Source organism: Balaenoptera acutorostrata, chromosome 17 (genome assembly GCF_949987535.1).
Source record: "Balaenoptera acutorostrata chromosome 17, mBalAcu1.1, whole genome shotgun sequence".
Taxonomy (NCBI): domain Eukaryota; kingdom Metazoa; phylum Chordata; class Mammalia; order Artiodactyla; family Balaenopteridae; genus Balaenoptera; species Balaenoptera acutorostrata.
The window spans coordinates 78,581,615-78,603,962 of record NC_080080.1 but is presented as its reverse complement, the minus strand read 5'-3'; the positions used below and the strand labels follow the sequence as shown (position 1 = coordinate 78,603,962).

Below are 22,348 nucleotides of genomic sequence, written 5' to 3'. Positions count from 1 at the left end.
TCCCCATCCCTCCTCCCCTTTTCAGGTGGTTCATTGTTAGTGTATAGAAAGGTGACTGATTTTGACATGTTGATTTTGTATCCTCCAACTTTGTTCATTTAATGTATTAGTTCTAACAGGTTTTTTTGTGTGTGGGATCTTTAGGGTTTTCCACATATAATATGTCACCTGTGAACAGAGATAGTTTTACTTTTTTCTATCCAGTTTGGTTGCCTTTTCTTTATTTTTCTTGCCTAGTCACTCTGGTTGGAACTTCCAATCCTATGTTGAATAGAAGTGACAAAAGTAGGCATCCTTATTTTATTCCCGATCTTGGAGGAAAAGTTTTCTGTCTTTCACCATTGAGTGTAATGTTACCTGTGGGCTTTTCATATGTGGCCTTCATTATGTTGAGGTAGTTTCCTTCTATTCCTAGTTTGCTGAGTGTTTCTTTTAATCATGAAAGAGTGTTGAATTTTGTCACTTGCTTTTCTGAATCATTTGAGATGATCATGTGGGTTTTTTTTTCCTTCACTCTATTAATGTAGTGTATTACATTGATTGATTTTCATATATTAAACCATCCTTGCATTCCAGAAATAAATGCCACCTGGTTGTGTTATATAATCCTTTTAATATGCTGCTGAATTCAGTTTGCTAGCATCTTGTTGAGGATATTTTTCATCAATATTTATCAGGGATATTGGTGTGTAATTTTCTTGGTGTATCTTTGACTTTAGTATCAGGGTAATCTTGACCTGACCTCATAGAATGAAGGGAAGTATTTCCTCCTCTTCAATTTTTGGAAGCCTTTGAGAAGGGTTGCTGGTTTTGTTTTGTTTTGTTTTAATATTTGGTATATTTCACCAATGAAGCCACCAGCTCTGGGGAGGCTGGGGGGTGGGGAGAGTTGTTGGGGGGTTACTGATTACCGATTAAATCCCCTTATAGTTTTATAGGTCTATTCAGATATTCTATTTCTTCATGATTCAATCTTAGTAGGCTGTGCGTTTCTAGGGATTGGTCTATTTCATCTAGGTTATTCAATTTGTTGGCATACAGTTGTTCATAGTAGTCTGTTATAATCTTTTTTAGTTCCATAAAATCAGTAATAATGTTCCCACTTTCATTCCTAATATTAATGATTTGTTTCTCTCTTTTTTTCAGTCAGTCTAGCTAAAGGTTGGTCAACTTATTTTTATCTTTTCAAAGAACCAGCTTTTGGTTTCATTGATTTTTTTTCCTACTGTTTTTCTATTCTCTACTTTATTCATCTCTGTGCTAATCTTTATCATTTTCTTCTGCTACCTTTGGGCTTAGTTTGTTCTTCTTTTTCTAATTCCTTAAGGTGTAAAGGTAGATTGTTGTTTTGAGATCTTTCTCCTTTTTCAGTGTAAGCATTTACGGGTATAAGTTTTCTCTTTGCACTGCTTCATTGCATTCCATGATTTTTGATATGTTTTGTTTTTCTTTTCATTTGCCTCAAGATACTTTCTAATTTCCCTCATGATTTCTTCTGTGGCACATTGTGCTGTTTAATTTTCACATATTCATGAATTTTCTAGTTTCCCTTCTACTATTGATTTCTACTTTCATTCCCTTGTAAACAGAAAAGATATTTTGTATAATTTTAATCTTTTTTAATTTACTAGGACTTGTTTTGTGGCCTAACATGTAGTCTACCCTGGAGAATGTTTCACACACCCTAGAGAAAAATGTGTATTCTACTGTCATTGGGTGGAGTATTCCGTTTATGTCAGAACATGTCTGTTTATATGTTTACATTTGTTAGGTCCAGTTGGTACCTTGATTGTTCAAGTCCTCTAGTTCCTTATTGGTCTTCTTTCAGGTTGTTCAGCACCTGATTTTTCTTCAAAAACAAATCTTAGCAAAGCTAAAGAAGACACTTGAAATAATCTGTTCTGATTCAGACCATGTCCACCACACATTAAATAATCTTCTTATATCAAAATATATATTTAAACGTTTTAAGCAGCTGTTTCCAGGGCTGTCACATTTGGTCATATGGGGTGTGCACTATCCAATATGGATTTGTACAACTGGTGTTTGCTTTCAACAGACCAGTAGCCCCTTTTCATAGCCCTGGGACAACGTAAGGGCAAAATTCAATTGTCCTCCCAAAGCACAGCCTGTATCCTGATAAAAGTTTTCGTGTTCCCCCTGCCATGAATGCATAAGATGCAGATGTAACTCTGCTGAACCACAGGGCATCCCAGAGGGGCTTAGGAAAGCGGGTAATGCAGAGGAAGGACTGCTGAGTCAGTCTGGGGTCTCTGCTGCCTAGAGATCAAATAGATATGGGCCTGAAGGGCTCACAGTGGAAATCACACACCAGTTGCAAGTGTCCCCACTCAGGACCTCAGTCAGAAGGAACAGCTGAGTGTCAGGCGTGCACAATAGGCCCATCCTGCAAGGCCTCATTCCATCACTACCCTCAGCAGCAGCTGCAGTGTTTTCTTGTCTGCCTTCTCTCAGTGTCCTATCAAGCACCTTGCTGAAGGCTTAGAAAGGCCAACTCCCTATCTTCCACCTTGCAGAGAACACCGATTTTGTTTAAAAATCTCATCTTTTTTGCAAAGTAGAGACCATATTACACACACCCCGCTTCATTATCTGTCCATGATTTACATCCCTTTTGCCTACTAATCTCTGATAAAAGCTGGTTTCATGCCATGCTTGATTCATATCTGAAGGCCATTCTGCCCTTTCTCCTTTCCTGAGGGGAAAAGTCCATGCAGAACAGACCTACTGCGTATATAAGCTGTCTTAGATTTTTGGCAAAGTTTGTAATGGAAACCATAGGCTGTGAACCCAGCACTTAGCCCATGAAAAGTACAGTGACTTTGCTGGTTCACCACTTTTAGAATATTTTACCATGACAAGTACTACTTGCTTTTATCCAACAGTGAGAATTATTTAACTATTAATTAATATTTACATATTATATATTTGTATATTAATATTATAATTAATTAATATTTAATTATTTAACTCATTTTTTAACTTTTTTTACTTTGGCTTCTTGGAAGCTCAGACGTAAATTTAAGTGTTCAATTAGAATAATAATATTAGCCTAGGGTTGTGGTGTCACTCTTATTTTTTTCTTATTCTCTATTAATCATTTACTTAGCTATGTTTATTCTGTAATTATCTGCTTCAAGTCTTTTTTTACGAGTTTATCACTCCGAAGAAACTGAAATAGATTTGTTTCAGAGCGGTCATGTAATTGTCATGACTACTGGACCACTTATATATCACTATCTCCAAATTGTACTGTTCCTTGTATTGTACTAATTGAAACATTCTAAGACATATATAATCCCAGAGTTTCTGCTTTTGATTGTATTAGTATCCTTAATACAATCAAAATCACCCTTATATGTATTTTAGAAACCTTAATTTCTTCTGGTCAATTTTGGAAGATTTCGAGAGAACCTTGAATCTGGAATTGCTCATTTCCATTTAAAGGTCTCTGCCTTGGGAAATGACTGTTCTTTTACTGCTTGCTAGCATACAAAATCCTAATTGAAAAACCTTTACACATGGTGATGGCATGCATTTAATTTACTTCTGTTCTATTAGGGACATGTCTTGGTCAAGGAAGGAATGCACATTGGAATCTTGATGATTTGTGTTTCATATAGTCTGTGCCTTAGGGGGAGCTCAGCCCCAGGACACTAATATACAGTCCCAGATCCAGGGCATTTGTATCTCTTTCTTACAGGCAAGAATGGCATCCATACAATACTCCAATTTAGAGCAAATCCAAATTCAGTTCAGTTCAATTCAGTGCAATTTATCAAGTCATTATCAAGTGTGCTAGGCATTTTCCAAGTCTCTGGGAGTACAACAATCAATAAGACTCAGTCCCCACCTTCGTGGAGCTCACAAAAAGAGAAGGCTAATAAACAGCTCGAAAATTGAAATCAAGGTGTATGTGAGGAGGTAAGGGAGCACAGAAATAGAGTTTCTAGCCAGTGGGGAGAGGGCAGGATAGGCTTTCCAAAGGGGGTGGCCCAGGCATCACAGAGCAGTCAGAGGGGGAAACGTGATGGAAGTCCAGGCCCAGACAGGGGTCCAAAATCCAAAAGGTTCAAGAGAGGTAGACTAGGATCTCCCTGGGGTTCTCAGCCTTAGCCTAGTGGCAGAACCAAGGTAGGCTAGGAAGGCGCCCATAAATGTCTGTGGAATTGAACGAGTGAAGTACAAAGGAATCTCAAAAGAAGCACAATAGTGTGAAAAGTGATCATGAAGGGGTCATTACTACTTATTTATCTGGGCCTCTAAAAGTGTTCCAAATTCAGGCTACAGACCGAACTGGGGATTCGTGTATTTACCTGATTCTGAGGTGCTTCTTTATATAAAGCAATTCTCCATTTTGTCAATGAAAGGAGGAGATCTAAAATCGTTTTGAAGCCAATTTAAATATATAAACTTTGGGGGATGGAGATGAAATAGCTGAATGTCTATTCATACTATTTAACTCAATTTAATCACACATGCATGTCAAATGTTATATAGGTTGAGAAATTGTACCTTTTTGTTTCGTCACCATTTCTTCGTCATCCAGCACAGTTTTGGGAGCCCTGTCCCTCCTCCCGTCTGTTTAAGACAGCTTCTGAGCAGGTTTGCAAGCCTCTCACTAGAGACCTGTCCCCTGATGCTGGTTCTCGTTTGCTCTTAGTGATCTTCATAACCACTTACTGTGTTGCTTTAAAAAGCTGATTTGTAAGAGCTGTAGGACCTGAAAAATATCTTTTCCTTCCTCCCTTCTAAGTTCTTGGCTGGGGCCCTTATAACAATAGACGGATTAACAAGAGAAAAGCTTACAAATTTATCTAATAAATGTTTTACGTGACACGTGAACCTTCATAAGGAAGTGAAGACATGAAGAAGCAGATAAACCTGAGTGTTTTGATACTGGGTTTGATGAAGATGGGGAAGTCATGGGAAAATGTGAAAGGACAAATGGGGTATAAGCCATGTGCATGCAGTAAACTGGGGGAGACTTAGCAAGGCCTGTTCATTCAGCTTCCTCTCTTGAGTCCCTCCATCTTTGGAGATGAAGATGCTCCTTTCCTCTTGGGATGGAGAGGGCACCTCTCACGTGAGGAGCTCATGACCAGCTGCAGGAAAAGGTCAGAAAATCCTTCCTGCACCTACTGTTTCTCAAATTCTTTCAGTTTGAAATATTCAGTATGCCAAGGTGTCATATTTTGGGGTAGCTTGTCTTCAACCCTGTCAAAGCCAAAACTTAATTGTGAACTCATACTTCCAGGAATAATTTCTAATTTGAGTTAAATTTTTTACCTCCTTTCCCCCCGCTTTTCCTTTCTTTTGATCCTTTCTTTTTCTTTATCTTTTTAGTGATTTTTGTTGTTAAATCTCCATAATCATCCCAAACTAGCAGTGACATAGGTCATTTCAAGTAAATGTGGCTTCCCAAACAGAGTTTTTCGGTTCAAAATATTGAGGGCACCACAAAATATGACAGATCAGCTACAAGGTGACCCTCGTATTCGTAAAAGTAGTTGTTGTGAGGAGCCTTTCTATAATCATGTAAGGTACACATGGAACTAGTTTACCCGAGCTGGTGAAAGGCTCATTTATTTCTAAAATAAGGTTATACTATAAAGGGTTGGTTGAATCGGTCTCTGCACCCCTGGACAGAGGACCTGGAAGCCGGGTATCCTTCACAAGTTTTAAGATCTCCCAAAGTGCTGGACATTTTCTCATCTGAGACCAGAATAATCCTTGACAGGTCTGATAGTCTACCTTTTGGACAAGAAGGTATTGCTCACACCCAGAGAAGTATTACAAGAAATTTCACAATGTTCCTCAGTATATCCAGGCTGTGAGGTTCTCTCCTTTGGATTTTATTTTTTGAGCATTGGCGACAACCCCTAATATTTGTAAAACTCTTGCAGTTTACAAAGTGCATTCACAGCCACTCTCCCCAGTTCCTAGCCTCAGTCCTCAGATTAAGAGTCTAGTCTGTCCGTGTGATTAAGCCACAGGACAGCACCCAGGGGCAGACAGGCTCCCCCCTCGGTGACTTACATGGTGGAGGGGGGCAGTACTGGCGGTTCCCCTGCGGCGGTAGATGCTGAAGGAAGGGAGGAAGGGGTCTGCCAGGTGGGCTGGACACAGAGGCCCAAGTGTAACCAAAAGTGGCGTCCAGATGCTCACCGCTCAAAAGCCAATGAAGAGGCAAGGTTGTTGGAAAGTAAGTTTGCTTTATTTTGGATGCGGGCAAACGAGGGGGACTCCTGTCCAAAGGCCAACTCCCCCCGCCCCATGCCGACAATCAGTGGGCGAAAGCTTTTATAGATGGAGGGAGGCACGCAGAAACAGCACAGGCAGCTCTGACGGGCATCTTGAAATTGGTCATCGGTGGTCTGACCAGCGTCATCTCGATTGTTTTAGATACAGTTAATCTTCAGTTCCAGGGTTGGTTTGTTCCCATTTCCTTGAGGCCAGTTCTTGGAATTGTGGCAGCTCATGTCATGGCTACAGTCTGGTCATCATGTAGTTACCTTCTTCCACCTGGAGGGGGATACAGTATCTACAAGACAGCTCACAGGATACCGCTCAGAATATTATCTATAGCCTTTGAGGAGGAACTAAAGGTCCTTGACTTTGCTCAATGACTAAACTATTATTATTTGGTCTCCTTGGACTGTCTTCCTTTGTTTCTGCGTTTTCTCACTTCTCTGATTAAACTCATTCTTTGGCTAACGTTTTTCCACAGACAAAAGGCCAGCAGAGGACCCGGGGTTAAGGACCATAGGGTCCTGCGCCGTTTCACAAGCAGGACAGAGGAAGGGGCTGGCGCGGGGAAGCAGGAGAGAACCGGAGGGTCTTCAAAGGGCAGGTCCTGGAAGGGCTTGGTACCTGGTACGCGCAGGGCAGCCGGAAGCCCCTGAAGGGTTTTCATCTGTGGACAGATCTGATCAGATGCCCGTTGTGGGCAGTTCCCTTTAACCACAAACGAGCACCGAGTATGGGTGGGCGATGGAGATGGGAAGGACCAGGTGGGAGGCTGTGCCCGATGGGGTCCTGACGCAGCGGGGCCAGCAGGTGGGAAAGGAGGGGCGTCCACTTGCTCCAGGCCCGGCAGGCCCGAGGCAAAGCCCTCCTTCCGCGCCTCCTGACTCCGGATCCGGGCGACGTGAGCTCTGGCAGCTCCAGCGCAGGGACAAGAGCAGCGGTGCGTCCCCTCCCCCAGGCACTCTCCGCGCAGTCACTAGATGCTCACAGAGCACGGAGGGTCCCACCGCCGGCCAGCAGGGAGGACCGGGACCGCGGAGACGCCGCTCCCTGGCTCTGCGCCCCCTGCGCCGCCGCCCACCCCCTTCCTGGCGGGTCGCCTTTCTCTGAGCCAGCCCCGCCGTGAGAGCAGATAATGCTGCAAATCCCAGGCCTCGGGGGATCGAGTCATTTCTTGTAAATCACCCAGAAAGGCCTGGCCGGGCTGGAAGAAACAATTTACTGCTGCATTATTAAATGGTCCCAGCGCAAGCCGGCCTTTGCCTTGCAGAGTGAAACGCAGGCAACCCAAAGGGCAGGGCGCCGGGAAATTAGAGCAGAAGCGGGGGGGTTCCAGCCCTCACCCCCCAGAAGGCCTCTTTCCTTGAAGCCCGCAGGAACCCCACAATTCGACGCTGGGGATCCTTCGAGAACGCTACATCATGGTGTAAAAAGGGCTTTTATTTTAAAGGACATCCGTTTCTGCCAGAAATTGTTTGAGGAATGAAGCCAGCGGAAAGAAGCAATGGAAAGCAGATAAACCAAGAGTCCGTTGTCCTTCCTGAGGGCCGCAAGGCGGTCCGGGGGCAGCTGCTCCCCGCAACCCCTGGTCCCGGTCCTTCTCGCACAGCCCCGCCCAGCATCTTTCCCTCCATCGCCCCCTCTGCGTTCTCGGGAGGGCCCCAGGCCGCGCCCTGCCCTCCTGCAGGGAGCCTCCCTTCTCGTACACGACTAAGGGAAATCCTGTGACCAACACTGTCCCTGTCACCTGGGTTTCTCAAGATGGGGCCACGGAAACCTGTTCCTGCCTCAGACTTTGCTGCACCCCTGCCAGCGTATCTCCACCTCCCCTCCTTCCCTCAAATGAGTGGCTTCTCTTTTACCTGCTTTTAATCCCAGTAAAATGAAGTACATATTCCACCTATGTAGATAATGCCAACGATTTTTTCCTCCCATTTCCAAGTGACTTTTAGAAACTGGATCCTGTCAAAAGAATTGCTTTCGTATCTGTAAAGAGAAAAAGTCTTTACCCTATGAACTGTACCTCCTATGCTATTCTTTCTCTGTCCTGTTATTCTCTTGAAGCCAACCTCCTTCAGTAAGAATCCAGACATAAAAGAGCTCCTGGGGAGGGGGCAGAAGGGTGCAAAATTAAGAGGAAAGCTAGGCTTTGGAGTGGCTAATCCTATTTCTGTAGAAAGTTTTCTGTTCACAAATACGTTAAGGAGCACTAGTTCATCGACCCTCACTCAAACCTGTGAAGAACAGGTGTAATCGGGTGACTTGCGCAGAGGCTCAGGGTCAGTAGGTAGAGTTTCCCCCCATTTTCAGGGATGTGTTGCCAGGCCTCGCACCTCTGCCGGGGGTGTCTCCCAGCCACTCAGGGCTCACACGCGCCTCACCGCCAGGCCCCTGAAGGTGCCGTTGGCTCCCAGGCAAGGCCCCCGTCCTCCCGTCTGGCGTGTCACGTCCACGGTCTCCTGGCTTCCCTGGCCAGCTCGCCGCTGCTCAAACGCCCTCACTCCAGCCTCGGCCACACCTTCAGCTTCGGCTTCTAGCTGGGCTGTCTCCCCTCGGGGTACAGTCTGTTTCTCTCCTCTGTACTCTGCTCACCACGTTGGAGTATGTCTCTTTCCCACGCCGACGTGCTGTCCCTCTAGGGGCCTGCGTTTGTGTCCTCAGCGACCGGCACTTAATAGGTGCCAGTGTCTGTCAGAGGAAAGCGTGGAGGGAGGGACAGAGAGGAGGGAAGCAGGGGAGGACCTGGGTCTGGGCCTTCAGGATGCAAACCTGTTATCCTTTTATCATTGGACGAAGGCACCAAACACACGTGTCCACACACAGGCCGGCTGGTGTGTCCTCCCAGTTCTCCCCTTTGGACCCTCTTCCATCAGGGGCATTCTTTTCACCTTCTTCTCTTCCATGTAGGCAGATTCTCAACTCTCCTACCAGAAAAGACCTTCCTGGCTCTCGTGTCCAGAGACACAAATATTTATGCCACCTCATGTCACCGTGAGCAACACATGCCAGCGCCCCGCCCTCCCAGGACACATCTTTGGCTCTGTTCCAACCTCGCCACCCACCCGACACCGGCCACCTGCCGCCCCTGCGTGCCTCACTCTTGTTAATTTTATTTACCCTGGGTTAGAGTCACCATTTTGCATCCTCTGGGCCCCCTTCCAAGTTCTCTAAGCATGAATAACTCTGAATGTGGGTGAGTAGACAGCAGCCTTCATTAGAATTAACACTTGATTTTAAACCCCGGGGACCCAGACTCTGTCACTCTCCCAGGGATGCCCTGAATCACAGATCCTTCTAAATAGGCCAGTAACTGTCTATACTGGTGACACTAGCAGGTGATTGGTGGCATGCGGGCCATCACATTTACATGCATGGCAGACTGCAGAAGCACCTTGGGACATAAGGGAAGAGAAACAGCCAAAGACTCTGTCTCAGACACTTCCACTGGTACGGTTGGGGCCTCACCAGGAGCAGGAGCTGGTCTGTCCACAGGCGGGGAACTGCCTGAACCAGGGGGCCGTCTTGCCCTTTCACTTTGCAGGTGCCTACCTGCTTTCCTGGAAATGATCAAGCTTACTGAGGTGTAGCATTCGTGCTCCTTATTAGATAACTTTACAGTCGACTGTTCCTGCCCAGACGTCATCCTATGTACAGGATACCCTGCAACAGCACTTTCCTGAAGCTTCATTTCTTTGGTTGGGTGAATGGTGACAGGGCCTCTGGGCTTTAATCCAGACAGTGATCACACTATAACCACCTCAAAAAGTGTCCCCAAAGTTACCAGGTTTCATCATTGGTCCAAAATGTTTCAGTGAGTTGAGGGAGTTTAAAGTCAGAAAAATGTAGGTATAAATCCTAACTCTGCTATTTGTTAAAAATGTGTCCACGGGTCAGCTGAGGGTTCGGGAAACTAAGGCCCACGGACCAAATTCAGCCCATCACCTACTTTTTCTTCCGTTTAAGTATTGTCTATGGCTGCTTTCTCCCTACAAGGGCAAAGTTGAACTCTTCTGACAGAGAGCCATACGGCCTACAAAACCCCAAATATTTCTTATGTTTACAGAAAAAGTTTGCCGCCCTTTGATAAGAATATTTTGTCTCTCTGAGCCTCAGTTTCCCCATCTGTAAAATGGGCAAAATACTTACATTCAAGAAGTGCTGCTGTGAGGAATAAAGGGGCTAAACAATGTGGAAAGTCAACCACAGAGCAGTTTGATACATATCGGGGTTCTTTTTAAAATTATTATTTTAATTTTGCTCTTGTCCATCCATGTCCCTCTTTGCCAGGTGAGAGAAGGTTACAGCTGCTGTCTGCCTGTCTCTGTCCCTGTTTTTGCCTTTTTTGTTTCTCTTCATTTTGCCCCACTACACCCCCTACCATCCAACAGAGGAAAACTTCAAGAAAAAAATAGAGGGCTTCCCTGGTGGCACAGTGGTTAAGAATCCACCTGCCAGGGCAGGGGACACGGGTTCAAGCCCTGGTCCGGGAAGATCCCACATGCTGCGGAGCAGCTAAGCCCGTGCGCCACAACTACTGAGCCCGTGTGCCACAGCTACTGAGCCTGTGTTCTAGAGCCCACGAGCCACAACTACTGAGCCCGAGTGCCACAACTACTGAGGCCACGAGCCACAACTACTGAAGCCCATGTGCCTAGAGCCCGTGCTCCGCAACAAGAGAAGCCACCATAATGAGAAGCCTGCGCACCACAATGAAGAGTAGACCCCACTCACTGCAACTAGAGAAAGCCCGGGTGCAGAAATGAAGACCCAAAGCAGCCAAAAATAAAATAAATAAATAAATAAATAAAATTTTAATCTATAAGAAAAAAATAGAGTGATAGTAAAAAAAATGGTATGGAAAATAAACTTACTCTAAAGAAAAATCTAATTCTACTGGGCATCTCGGGTTACTTATTTTATGTCTTTTGAGTGGTCATTTCTACCATCTTTTTATTTTCAATGTAAATTTAACCTTGTAATTTGTAATACTGTACAAAGAATGGTGACTTCTCACCTCCTAAATACAGAATTTTTTCCTAGAGAAAAACTATTAGATGTTTTCAAATTCCTACACACAGAATGTTTGCCTTCTTGGGATTTTTTTTTTAATCTAAAAATAATTTAAAAATTAAGATGAGCTGCAGCTATGTGAGATCACCTAAGATTTTTTTTTCCAATCAGAAGGAAATTACTTTCCGCATTTCTTAAGGAGGAGAGACACTTTGCTTCTCCCAACAACTTTCTTCAACTGCTTTCCTATTAAAATACTTTTTAAAATTTCAATTCAGTGTTTCCCTTATCAACTCCTTAGCAGCCTTAAATTTGCCTTGCAAAGAAGCTGAAATCCTCAGGATGGATTACGAAGAGAGTGCGTATCCCTACCAAAATTAAACATATTAAAGCATTTAAATATTTTTAATCACAACTATTACAAGGTTTAATACAGAGATAAAATGGTTTCAATGCAAGAAGATTTCGAACATCTTAGACCCAGTGACGTTTGTATTACTTTCCTTCCCTTCACCTCACTCCACAAAGATCACAGCATAGGAGGCTTTACATTTTTTCAATTATTACATTCTTTCAACTAGGTGAATTCGGTAAGAGTTCAGCCAAGTGGATCTCCTGCTTTTATCTCTGTAACTAAGAGACAAGCTCTAAACATGCTGAAGACATGGAAACCCTTTCTGGTTTCATGACCTGCTACTCTTGAATTGGGCAACATTTTTCCTCAGATAAAAATTCAGGAAAGGAAATTCCCTGGTGGTCCAGTGGTTAGAACTCCATGCTTTTACTGCCGAGGGCCAGGGTTCGATCCCTGGTCAGGGAACTGAGATCCCACAAGCTGTGTGATGTGGTCAAAAAAAAAAAAAAAAAAAAAAAGATTCAGGAAAATTAGAAGGGCTGTTTAGTCCAGAAAATGTGAAGATAAGAAAAACCTGATTTTCCTCCTAGGTGCTTGTGCTTCTGATTCATTTTGTGCAAAGAAACCCAAATGGGATCCCTTGGTCTGGGAATAAGTGTGGTCATGGTGAGCCTGAAGGAGCAGGTGTGATGGAAGCCTTCGGGGTCAGACCCCTGAGGGTGGCACTATTCTGGGGTCACCTCCATCCCGCCAGCCCACGAGTTCTACACCTCACACACTTGTCCTCCACACCTCATCCTGCCTGCTGTGGCTGCCGGTCCCATCCAGTCTGTGGTCATGGTGTGGAGCTTGGAATCCCTGAATTCAGATGTCTATCCTCCTGGCTAATCACATCAGCTTGGGCAAGTTATTTAGCCTCTCTCTTGGTCTCTGTTTCCCTGAATGCAAAACAGTGCTTGCCTCAAACGGTCATCATGAAATTTAAATTGGACAAAGGCTGTAGGTACCTGGCTCATCCCTGTGCACAAAGCGAGGATCCCACAAACACTCCCTCCTTCTTTGTCTGTGATTATGTGCCTCCCACTCACTAACGGAGCTGTAACTTTTTTTTTTTTTAGAGTGTATATCTTTCTTTTGGGTAAGAGAAACGCAGAACTCAAAGTCAGAAGCTGTAGGTTTTATCTTCTGTGACTCGAGTGAAGAACGGAAAAAAAGGAAACCATAACTTGTTTTGACTGCAAGAAATCAACATTATGTGGTCATCTAAAATTCAATATTTTGTCTGTTTGTTCAGGGACTGTACTTTAGGGGGAAAAAGTTACCGTGTTTGTGATGAAAGACTACATACGTTATGAATGGTCACGTGATAATCTCGCCTCCATAACGAGGAGGGTTAAGTTGTAAATCATCCGTTCCCAAACCATTGGTGAGAAAACACTTAAAATTTCCTCCAAAAAAATGTTGAAACTGACAGGATGGAGAAATGGGGTGGAAAGAAGGGAAATAAAGAAGTTTGCGATCAAGATGGTGGGCAGATTGGGAGGCAACGTGAGAGCAGCTACTGGATGACAAATGGGCTATCTCCGGCAATTGGTACCCAAGCAGAGTGGCAGATGCTGGCACGCTGAGGTGCATGTGCAGAGCGCAAGGTGTGGTGCGCGCTTATAGCAGGGGAGCTGGACTTAGGAACTGGGACAGGCTTCCCTAAGCAGAGGAATGGTGCTTAAACTGGAAACTGAAGGATGAGGAGGGATTAACCGGAGAGATGTGGCTTTTCAAGGTAGAGCACAGCATCTCCTTTCTCGGGGGAAAGGGAGAGCTGGCAGGTTGGCTGGGGGACCAGCTGAGCTACCAGTTCAGGCTTCCCAGGAAGAGCCGAGAAAACATCAGCTACCGGCGAGTCAGCTTCCAGCACAGCTCTTCTGTCCCGCAGTAAAGGGAGAGGAGCATCAGGAAGATTCAGGAAGGCGCGAGCCAACGCTCCGTCGAGAGGCGCCCCCTGCCGGCCAAACCTCATGCTTCCCTCGTGATGGATTTCAGAACTCGGACCTAGGAGTTAATTCTGCATGAAGGGTATACCTGTTCTATTATTCTCTCTGCTATTATGTATGTTTGAAATTTTACACAATAATAATTTCTTCTAAAAAAAAAAAAAGAGCCCTTCTCACCAGCTGCAGTTTGGTTGTGAACATGGGCCAGTGGCCAGGTGTTTCCCTGAGACTAACCCTTGGCTGGCCTGTAGCAGGGGAAGGGCAGCAGTTCTGCCCTCCCTAGGGAGAAGGAAAGAGACAGGCTCGTTCTGTTTGTTGAAGAATCAAAGAATTAGAGTACTTGGTTCAATTCCCTGAATCTCCTACATCCAGGGAATTAGGCTATAAATCCTATAAAGCATTCTCTAGGTTTTTTCCAGGAACTCTTGTTTACACTCAGGCCACGAACAACACAACGGGAGGACAGGTTTCATTTCACAGTGTTTTGGCATTTGCAGCTCAGACTGAAATTGCAAAGAAGCAGAATAGGAGAGCAATGAAGAATGGTGCAAATTTTTTGAATGTCTCATTCTGTGGTTCTGACTCTATCTTTAGAATCCTTCCTTTCTTCCTTCTTTCTTTCTTTCCTTCCTTCCTCCCTCCTTCCCTCCCTCCCTCTCTCTCTCTCTCTCTTTCTCTCTCTTTCTTTCTTTCTTTCTTCCAAGTCATAATATATGCCAGGCACCATGCAAGGCACAAAATGACAGAAAAGTAAATAAGCAGGTACTTTTCCTTACCTAAAGGTCCACTCCAGTAAGAAACACAATGATTAAACAAGCACAAAATAAAACATAATTATAAGCTGGGATAAGTGATCTGAAGGAAGAGAATGGGGGCGGGGGTGTGCTTGATATAAAATATACTCCTAGAGAGAACTAATTTCATTCAGGGGCCAGAAGTAGTCCCCTTCTAGTTTAGAGGTTTCAACATAAAACGATCTCTTGGATTGTAATATTTCAAGGGTCTTATATCCCATCCTAATCCCTTTATCCATTATTTCCAAGAGGAGATAATGTTTAAATGCAGATGATAGAACTTTTGCCCACACCTCTTCCATAATTTCCACTGGAGACAAGTTAGGGAGAGGAGGGAGGGAAGATAAATCATTTAACACCTGAGAGTAAGACTCAGTTTCTTTTCTTTAAAATGAGATTGTTGCACTAGGGAAGCTCTGAGGTCTTATCACCTTTTTTAACATTTTAATAAATAGTGTGATCCCATGGAGTCCTCTGGAGCTGGTTTTTACCTTAGAATGAAGTTTTCATGAGTTATATGCTATTCACTGTTTTGAAAGAAAATACTATAAGACCCACTGTACACCTCCCAGGACTACAGAAGGAATCTTTATAGTTTAGTATTTTAATGATGTGATGGGAATAATATTGTTCAGTGTCACTTATGTAGTATTCCAGCTTAGAATGCATAACCATGAGGAAACAAACAGACAAACAAACCCAAAATGAGGAAGAGGAACACTCTTTTTCTTTCCTTTTTCTTTCTCTCTCTCTTTCTTTCTTTCTTTTTTAGGTACTGTACTCTTCAAAAAATGTCAAATAATAAAAGGCAAAGAAAGTCTGTGCAAACATTCCAGATTAAAGAAAACTAAATGGATAAGACAACCAAATGCAATACCTGGTTCTAGACTCAATCTTATACCAGAGGGAAAATCCTGTAATGGACATTTTTTGCCAATTGATGAAAGTGGAACATTGATGGTGGATTAAAAAGAAAAATTGTACCAATGTTAAATGGACTGACGTTGATAAATGTACTGTGGTTATCTAAGAGAAGATCCCTCTTCATAGGAAAGAGACACTGGTGTATTTTAGGGTAAAGAATCGTTGTGTTAGCCCTTTCCAGCTGCTATAACAAAATACCACGGGCTGAGTGGCTTATAAACAGCAGAAACATCTTGTTCACAGTTCTGGAATCTGGAAGCCGGAAGTCAGGGTTCCAGCACGGTCTGGTGAGAGCCCTCTTCTCTTCTGGGTGGAAGACTCTTCGTGATATTCTTACATGGCAGAAGGGGTAGGGTTCTCTCCAGTGATCCTGCTCATGAGGGCCTCGCAAAGGCCCCACCTACTAATACCATCACCTTTAGGGGGTAGGATTTCAACCTGTAAATTTGGAACACAGCAGCTGTGATGTGTGCAATATACTTTCAAATGTTTGAGAGAGAGAGAGAGAGAGAGAAGGCAGTGATAAAGCAAATGAGGCCAAATGACAATCTGGGCAAAGATATATGTGTCCAATTACTATTTTTATTCTTGCTATTTTTCTGTAAGTTTACAATTCTTTTCAAATAAAAAGTTAAAATATATGTTGTTGGCTAAAGGAGCACTTAGAGTTCCATGTTCCAGCACAGCGCCTCAGAAGTTCTAGAGAATTCTACCCCTATAATAACACAGTGCCTTGTGGAGGACATCTACATTGGCATTTGAAACAACTGAGCTAATATCATTTGCATAAAAAGCAAAAGAATTAAAGCGTTTCATGGCGGGTGTGAATTTGTAATGAGGAGTAATTCTAAAATGGCCCCCTATTTTCTGTTCAGGCATATATTTGTCTTATACAAATTAATTGCTAAACAGGTGAAAAAGAAAATCACCATCAAATGAACAAGGGAAATTCTAGTTCTTGTGAAACAGATAATTCATGAAGGGAATGGTTATGATGGGCATGAAATTTGCCTTTGGTAGTGGCTTCTTAAATTGTAAGATACATAGAAAGCAAAGCTGATAGAAAGTCTTCATTTTTCTACTGCCAGAATATTGTCATAACAATTTTATGGTGTGTCAAATGCAGGCTGAATTCCTTTTTTAGGGCATAATGATAAAAGGGGTGATGATTACAGGGGAATGTGGACGAAGCTAATTTTCCAATTCTCTTAAAATCTGACAACGGATTATTTTAGGATGCTGTATACGTGAAGTTGGTTGTTGATGTTTACTATTTTCACTGCTTTGAATAACAGCCTTCGATAACTGGTACCCTGATCTGACGACCCGATGGAGTCACTCACTCCTTCCTTGGCTGGAGCCTGATCAACAGTGCAGCCATCCTCCTGAAGGTGGCGCTGTGCTCCGCGCCGTCCTGAAGGATGCGGGCGGGTGGAAACCCGGAGGGCGTGCAGGTGGAGAAGCAGCCCAGGTGCACAGCTCAGATGCATAAGGAGAACACAGTCTATGCAAGAAGCGACCCGCACCGTCGCAAATGGTGCCAATCAGGAGCGAGCTCCTGAGGGCTTCTGTGTCCCACACACGGGTGTTGACATTAAAATGGCACTATGCTTTGTTCTTATACACGAGACTGATAATATGTCCTTCGTATAATTATTCCATCACCTTTTATCTCCCATCCTCTCACCTTGTTTCTTCTTTCTGTAACTTTTCCTCCTTCCCTCTCTTCTCACTCTTGGAGGTGCTTTAGAATAGATGTTGGTGCTTCCAATGCCTGGAAGTTATATTATCGTGAACTCCTTTGTGCACTGGTGGCTAACTGACCTAGGAATATCGCCTACACTGCCTGAGAGTTGCAGTAATGAAAGGTGCCCAGTGTAAGACATGGATGTTCTGCTGGCTTGATGGGGAGCAGACATGAGACGTGTTGTTGGAAAATATTTTCTTTATCAATAATAATTATTTTTTGGAGTTCACCTTTCCCAAGGAGAATGTGTAAGAAATGGTTTTCGAGGTTGAATATTTTTTCTATCAATTAGTGTGGCTCTTTCCCCCAAGAGTCATTTTTTGAAATTCATTTTTCAAGGACCATAGACAACAGCTTTTCTCTATTAAAGTATAAAAAGAAAAGTGCAAATTCCATCCTAAGTTGTTGGCCACCCCCATTCCATAGCGGGAGAACTATGGTTAGGAATAGATCTGGTGAGGAAAAGCTAGCTGGACTTAAAAACACGCAAAACCTTTGTTAGTGTTGGTAAGCCTTGTTAGGGCTTAGTAAGTAAACCAGCTGCGGTGCAGACTGACCTGACATGTCAGTGACAAAGTGGAACTCCCCAGAGAGCTCTCTCCTGAAGGAGGTGGTGTGTTTTCCGGTGAGCCCCGTCCACATCACGACCACAGATGAGACGTTTCAGACACAGTAGGTGGAGCGAGAGTGGAGGGGAGGAATAAGAATGATTTTTTTAAAATTTGGAAACATACTTTTGGCAGGATACTAACCAAATGGGGCTCACTGCATAATAAGGAAAGTGGTTGATACGTGATTTCTGTACAATATTTAATTCGTGAAAGAATAAGAGGTGCGTGATGGTGAGCAGAGGGTTCTTCTTCTGAGTGGAAAGAAGCTGTAGGAAGAGTCTCGGATCATATTAGGACAGACTGCACACCAGGTATCACAAGAAACATGGCCAAGGAGATTCCACGGACTCCTTTTCTTATTTTCAAGAGGCAGTTAACTTTCTTTGGTGAATGAACTACATTTATTCTTGTTTAGAAGCAGAAAGGTGAACCAACTAGCCCCTCAAGTTTCCTGTCATTATCTGTCCCTTTCAATCACAGAATCTCAAAGCTGACAGGGAGCCCTGGAGATCATCCACTTTCTGAATGAGGACGCCAATTTAAATGATTGTCCAAAGTCATGAAGGTCGTAAGTGGCAAAGATGAAACAGCAAGCGAGTGCTGTCAACCTCCCATCCACAGTTATATTGCCGCCAAACAAAAGGACCTCCCTCGTCTCTTTACACTGAATACACAGAAAGCTAGCACCCCTCCCCATCTTCAGCCCCAGGCTCCATGCTGGTCCCCAGTAGCACTCCCATTAGCCTCATGTCTTGTCCATATAGTTGGGGCCCCTTAGAGGACAGATCCTAGGACCCCCATCTGAGTGTTTAGTCCAGCTCAAACTCAAAGACATGAAGAGCTTTGCTGTGGTAGAAGCTAGCCTGCCGCATGCCCCCAACCCCATGTGACTTCTTTCCAGGGACAACACTGCATCTCGCTTTTGACAGCCTGTCTTCCTGTTTGCCTTTGTAGGTTTCACAGCGGCCGCTTCCCTCGTGTCCTTGGCTTGGGCCTTGGCCTCCTACCAGAAGGCCCTCCGGGACTCTCGTGATGACAAGAAGCCCATCAGCTACATGGCCGTGGTCATCCAGTTCTGCTGGCACTTCTTCACCATTGCGGCCAGGGTCATCACCTTCGCCCTCTTCGCCTCGGTGTTCCAGCTCTACTTTGGGATCTTCATCGTCCTTCACTGGTGCATCATGACCTTCTGGATCGTCCACTGTGAGACAGAATTCTGTATCACCAAATGGGAAGAGATCGTGTTCGACATGGTGGTGGGGATCATCTACATCTTCAGCTGGTTCAACGTCAAGGAGGGCAGGACACGCTGCAGGCTCTTCATTTACTATTTTGTGATCCTTTTGGAAAACACGGCCTTGAGTGCCCTCTGGTACCTCTACAAGGCTCCCCAGATCGCGGACGCATTTGCCATCCCAGCGCTGTGTGTGGTATTCAGCAGCTTTTTAACTGGCGTTGTTTTTATGCTGATGTATTATGCCTTCTTTCACCCCAACGGACCCAGACTCGGGCGGTCCCCAAGTTGTGCTTGCGGGGACCCCGCCGCTGCCTTCACGCCGTCTCCAGAAGCGGCCACGAGCGCCCTGCGGTCCCTCTCCAACACCCGCAGCGTCGCCGGCGACCGCGACCAGAAATTCGCAGAGCGGGACGGGTGCGTGCCTGTGTTTCAGGTGAGGCCCACGGCCCCGTCCACCCCGTCCTCTCGCCCACCACGGATTGAAGAATCTGTCATTAAAATTGACCTGTTCAGGAATAGGTACCCAGCGTGGGAGAGACACGTTTTGGACCGGAGCCTCCGAAAGGCCATCTTAGCCTTTGAAGGTTCCCCGTCTCCTCCGAGGCTGCAGTACAAAGACGATGCTTTCGTTCAGGAGCGGCTGGAGTACGAAACCACTCTGTAAAACGAAAGGACTCGGAGGAGTCCCCAGCTCCGGACCGAGGGGTGACAGCCGGGCTGTGGCAATAATGAAACTCTGCCCTGGAGCGGGGCAACGAGCTGTGATGTTCCCAGTCTGACCGTCATCGGGATGCGTGTCTGGCCCTCCATCCGCTGACAGCCTGCTGCTGGCCTCCTTTCAAAAAGCCGCCCAGAGACCCTCCTGCTCCACCTGAAGGGACCAGGCCAGCTCAGTAGGACCCCTTGTTGCCACCAACCCCTCCTGCCCCACCTTGCAGCACATCCACCTGAGGGTACTATTATTATGGGAGATGTTGCCTCCGATCAGTAAGGTGTTTTGATGGAGTTAAGTGATCTTTGCATAAAAATATACTGAGTCATACACACACGTGTACACACACACTAACACACACACACACACCCCAATCCTGTCAAAATAGCTTAGGTGATTTCTTTTGATGCAAAGCTGTGATTCCCACGGGAATATAAAAGCAAAGAGAGAGAAAGCATATCCCTCAAGACTCCAGAAAAAAAAAAAAATAGTAAAGCTTAGAAAGAATTCATAAACCATTCTCACGTGAAAACCAATCCCATGCGTGAAAAGCCTATCCAATGGACAGAAAACCCAAGTGTGTTTACGCATGTATTAGAATTGATGGAATGGTTCGTTTTCAACACGTCAGGATTTTTTTTCATCTTAAATTTTCAGTTGAGAACATCTTTCATGACAGATACCACCCACGCAGCCCATGGCTGGCTTTTGACGAGACCAAGGAGCTAGATACCTTGGTGATGAAAGTTCAACGATAATCAGGATGCAGTATTCAATTGCAAACATGTGATAAAACCACGAAGAGGAAGCGGGAGAAAAAGGCAAAATGAGCATCTGATTTCCCGGCCTGTGCAGCTCCCATGGGAAGGTCAGGGCAGAGCGGAGGGAGAGCCGCGCTGTGCTCAGGTCCAGGAGTGGAGGCTCTGCGCGAGCGCGGAGAGGCCGGATTCCAGAACACGCCACGCCACACCCTTCTAGTGCCAAACACCGTCCAACACGGGACTGGCGGGGACGCCCTGGACGGCTGAGCGTGAGTGGCGCGAGCCCCACGAAGGCGCAAGAGAGCACGAACAGTAAAGCTCTCCGCTGTGTACAGACTCCCCTCCCCCATCCAAGGTCAAAGCGATGTGTCTTTTAGAGGCTTTGGGACACATTTTAGTAAGTATGAGCAGACAGATGCAGTGAATATGCTATGAGAAAACCCTTCCGAACCGATCGAGGGCTTATCACTAGATCCAGCTAAGATTCGTATTTGAGTCCTTTGTAAAGTCGCACTCTTACAACAAGCTTCTGGGTTTTAAATACCTCCGTCCAGCAAGTAAACGTTCCCCACTTTCTGTTCCCAGCGTCCCCCGGTCATGGTGCTTTTTGTTGCATTAAAAGTGCCGGTCAAACTTTGATAGTATTTTTTTATAGTTGGTGCAGAGTGGAATAACTCATGGATTATTTCAATATTTTTGTAATAAAAAAATTATAGGGTATACATATAAGCATCATCACTTTTTTTATAGACCTGGAATCGTTTAAAATACTTTAAGCATCATAGTTACTTGGGATGTCAGAAACTGGTCCACAGATCCCATCGACCTGCCTCGGCAGGTTAAGAACATGCGTCTCTTGCAAGATCACCCTACTTTGCCATGTTGGTGCCCCCAGGAACCTGGCCAAGGGTGCTATCAGAATATCAGGGGACAAGAGAAATCAGCTTAACTAGAAAGGGCTTGTCAAGACTGGCCAATGTTTCCCAGGAAATCAAAGATGTAAGTGATTACTTTCTTCCATCTGTTATGACAAACCTGACCACAGTGGAAGATGTCTTAAACTTCCTTCCCTGGTTTTATATTAACCCAACCGATATACTAAATATTAGTCAAGTCACTTAAAAAAAAATCAGTGTAACATGTTCAGTTTTTTGGACTGTCCAATTAACTTTAAATAGTCAAGGTCTAGAGCCACTACCTGTAATGGGTGTATCATACAGAGACTGCTGTCCCTGTGACGACACCCACAGGAAGTGACAGAGGGCTCGACCTAGGAATTCTTTTGGTACAAAGCCCCAAAGCAATGTTTTAAAAAATGGATGATTTTTATCAGTAGACATATTTTCCTAGTACTCCATGATTTGACCCTTCAAGCAAGAGTCCACTAAAAGATAACAGTCTTTTGTTTGGATGTGAAAACATTATCTAGTCACCAGTAAAGGCCCAGGAAGACGCTCTTCTTGTCGGCAATTAGTGAAAACATCCCACCCCCAACTGTAGAAGGAAAATAATGATTATAATGGCAGATTCTTCACTTTGGTGCCGAACCACGAGTCACTAGCTTCGTTAATTAATGATCTTTGGAAATTGAATTGCTCAGTTGAACTCTACCTTTGATTCCACGAGTAAATAACAGATTATGATAATGTCAGTCAACAAACACAACAGATCCCATCACTCTTCAGTCATGTAAGTCCTAAATTATTTCTCAACTTGATCCTTCATTTAACAGGTCAAGAGTCAAAATAAGTGCTGTGTGGCTAAAAAAAACGCTGTACTGTGCTTTGTCTTGGAGGTGAGAATGCAGTCAGGAGGGTGCAAGAAGTTTGAATTTTTCAGTGATTTCCCAAATACTGTAAATACTCTGTTATCCAGCATACTTGAAGATTTTGATGTTTTAGTCAAACATTCTTGTGAAGGCAATGACATCTCCACC

The 22,348-nt window shown here is 44.5% G+C and overlaps 1 protein-coding gene across 1 annotated transcript in view; it reads left to right on the top strand.

The window, feature by feature from the left end:
• XKR4 (XK related 4) overlaps nt 1-19,603 on the top strand; it is a 354,325-nt gene extending 334,722 nt beyond the window's left edge. The window contains exon 3 of the mRNA XM_007168635.2: nt 18,657-19,603. Within this exon, the coding sequence (XP_007168697.2) occupies nt 18,657-19,603 (947 nt within the window). The remainder of the gene's footprint in view (nt 1-18,656) is intronic.
• Nucleotides 19,604-22,348: the final 2,745 nt, after the last annotated feature.